This window comes from Trachurus trachurus (assembly GCF_905171665.1).
Source record: "Trachurus trachurus genome assembly, chromosome: 14".
In the NCBI taxonomy this organism is placed as follows: domain Eukaryota; kingdom Metazoa; phylum Chordata; class Actinopteri; order Carangiformes; family Carangidae; genus Trachurus; species Trachurus trachurus.
The window spans coordinates 30,256,330-30,259,362 of NC_139903.1; the positions used below are offsets into that span (position 1 = coordinate 30,256,330).

Sequence of the window (3,033 nt, forward strand, 5' to 3'; positions counted from 1 at the left end):
ACTACTGAAAGACTATATTTGTTGTGGGGATTTTGGAGTGCATTTTGAAAAATAATAAAAAATATATAATTGAAAGACTACTGAAAGACTAAAGCAGTGTGCAGAGGGAGGAGCTAGGGGCTGTTCAGACAGTTCAGGTGTGTGTGTGTGTGTGTGTGTGTGTGTGTGTGTGTGTGTGTGTGAGAGAGAGAGAGAGAGAGAGGAGGGCTACAAGGAAATACTATAAATAGTAGTAGCCTAATATTAGAAATAATACAATTTTAAACATTATTTTGGGAGAAAAAAAAGTTCTCTTTACAAAACACACACTGAAACCGTACCGAGAACCGTGGCCAAAAACCGAGGTGCGTATTGTACCGTGGGCTACCTGTACCGTTGCACCCCTACTCAAGATTATAACAAAACTCTCATGATGCAATGCATGTTACAGTTTTATACTGTTCAATGTTTTTTAGGTATTTTATTGGACATTTTAAAGTATTTAACTGTAGGTTTTACAGCAAAGGCTAACAGTGCAGTCTCTGGTTTAATGAAACAGAACTTGAACTCTTGGACAGAACTCAAACCACTGTGTCTGGCAAAATACAAATGATCTAGTTGAAATTCTGCAAATATTGATTTTGAACCTCCTCATATCCGAGAGCTTTCTCCATCAAGTGATTATCTCTTTTAGATTAACTGAAAAATCTTGTCTCAACGCTTCATCTTCTTCCTTGATCCCTCAGATAACACAGCTCATATTTTCATGTGCTGGGAAGAGTGCTATTGAAACAAGTCTTAATTCTTCCACAAACTTGAGGCTGATGGGAACCATTCCAACCACGGGTGGTGTCATTATTCTATAGCCTTTACATTTATCAGCCAGTGTTTACTTCATAATGAGTAAAGCTACTAATGTTGTCTTTGAGGATTAGATTTTTTTATGCATGTCTATGATACATTTGACCTTGTCTGCTTTGGAGGACATTGGAAACAGAGAACATAGAAATAAATCTAGGATGTAAAATGGTTCTGTGTCTGATATGTTGTATATTAGAATGATGCAAATAAAGTAATTACAAAAAATAGATAAATAAATAAATATAGTTAGTCCACAAGAAAATAATTAATCAATCCTCAGTCCATGTCTTTATCACTGTTCTATTGACACCTTAAGGGTTCTTTAAGAAGTGTTAAATCAACCAGTACATTTTATATACTAAATTATTAAATATCAATATTGATACTTTGCAAAGCTACAAAAAATACCTACAAAATTAAACAACTCTCACATAGGAAACCTCAGCATTAAAAATAATATCTAAATGAAAAACACATGAAAAACAACAATAATGATCCTAAGAACAAGGAACAATCCCAAGAATATGGAATAAAGAGGTGATACTATTCATATAGCCATTTATTATAAAGACTAAACTTTCTTGGACTGATACAAGTTGGACAAAAATTTCCATATCTCCTTCGACTGCATGCCATAAATTATGGGATTGAAGCTGCCAGGGATAATATGATACAAAATAGCAGCAAATATTCTGCTGTCTGAGTACTGTGGAAAACGATGGAGAGCAATGATCAGCATTCCACTGAGCAACATTATCAGATATATAACCAGATGAGTGCTGCAGGTCTTCAAAGCTTTACTGTTCAGAGACTTGTTCTTACTGGTCAGACAGACTACTGTAATCTTGGTGTAGGTGAGAACCATGCTGCCTATAGACCCTGTGAACAGGACTACAGTGAAAGTGAGGCCATATATATTATTGATAAATGCACTCTCACAGGCCAGTTTAAAGAGTGCAGCATTGTCACAGTAAGGGCTTCTGATCAGAGTCCTGCATCGGTTCAGTCTTATGGTCAGACCCAGCAGAATCCCGACCAGAACAAAGGCCACTCCCCAGGCAGAAACCGTCAGCTTCACTAACATCCTGTTGGTCATTATGGTGGCATAACGCAGAGGATTGCAGATGGCCACATATCTGTCAAAGGCCATAATCATGAGCACAGTGTGAGCAGAGGTGCCATACATGTGTATGGTGAAAGCTTGAACCACACACTCATAGTAACTGATAAGACGTTCAGAGGGAGGACGCAGCATGTCTACAAGTAAACGGGGCACCATGATAGAGTTTCCAAGCACATCATTGAATGACAGGTTCCAAAAAAGCAGATACATGGGCTGATGAAGGTTTTTGTCTATCAAAACAAGAGCAGCAATGCCAATATTTGCAACAATTATAAACAGGTAAGAGAAAAAGAGAAAAAGAAACACAGGGTAGACAGAGCCCTTCGACACATTTAAGCCCTCAAGCTGGAGTGTGAAGCTGTTGTAAGTGTAGTTTTCCATCAATAGCATATAGAAGTCAATGTGTTAACTGCATTATATTAACATACAGTCGGACTAAAATCAGACGTTCTACCTAGTTTCAGTGAACCTGCCTTTAATCTTTTGTCTTCCCTTTTTTGTGTCCCTTCTCATAGTTGATAATACTCACCAGGTTCAATCAAGAGATCTTTTGTTGCAGTTTTTATTAGCTTGATCTGATCTTTTGGGGATTAGTGAGACTTACATCAGATAATGTGTGATGCAACATCATGCAATTACAGCAACACACAACTTTTAGCTCTGAGATGGAAGAGAATATTTGTTCAACATCCGACTCACCACTACTGGAACAAATCAGAGCCGGGCTGGGGGCAGGGCACATGACCGGGCCCTTTAAACCCAAATAATAAAGCTCATCATAAGATCATTTTACAACATACACAAGCTTCAGCACTACGGAGAGCAACTATGTCATTTTGAAGTCCATCAAATGGTCATGAAGTATAACAAAGCAAGAGAACAACAAAAACATCAGGCTACATGGCCCCTAAAAATAAAACAACACAAATTCAAAGCAGTTCAGCACCACGGATAGCGACCACATCATTATGACACCCACTTTAACTATTTCAACTAATGAGAGCAAGAGCTTAGATCGGGGTCCATTTCAGAAAGCAGGGTTAACAAACTCTAAGTTAAAACCTGAACTC

General features: G+C 37.9%; 1 protein-coding gene across 1 annotated transcript; it reads right to left on the reverse strand.

Moving 5' to 3' along the window:
• Positions 1-1,411: 1,411 nt before the first annotated feature.
• LOC310997248 (olfactory receptor 8G17-like) lies at positions 1,412-2,344 on the reverse strand (the record flags this gene model as incomplete). The annotated part of the gene is made up of 1 exon (XM_083986924.1): positions 1,412-2,344. One exon carries the CDS (start codon positions 2,342-2,344, stop codon positions 1,412-1,414), a length of 933 nt encoding a protein of 310 aa, XP_083843050.1.
• Positions 2,345-3,033: the final 689 nt, after the last annotated feature.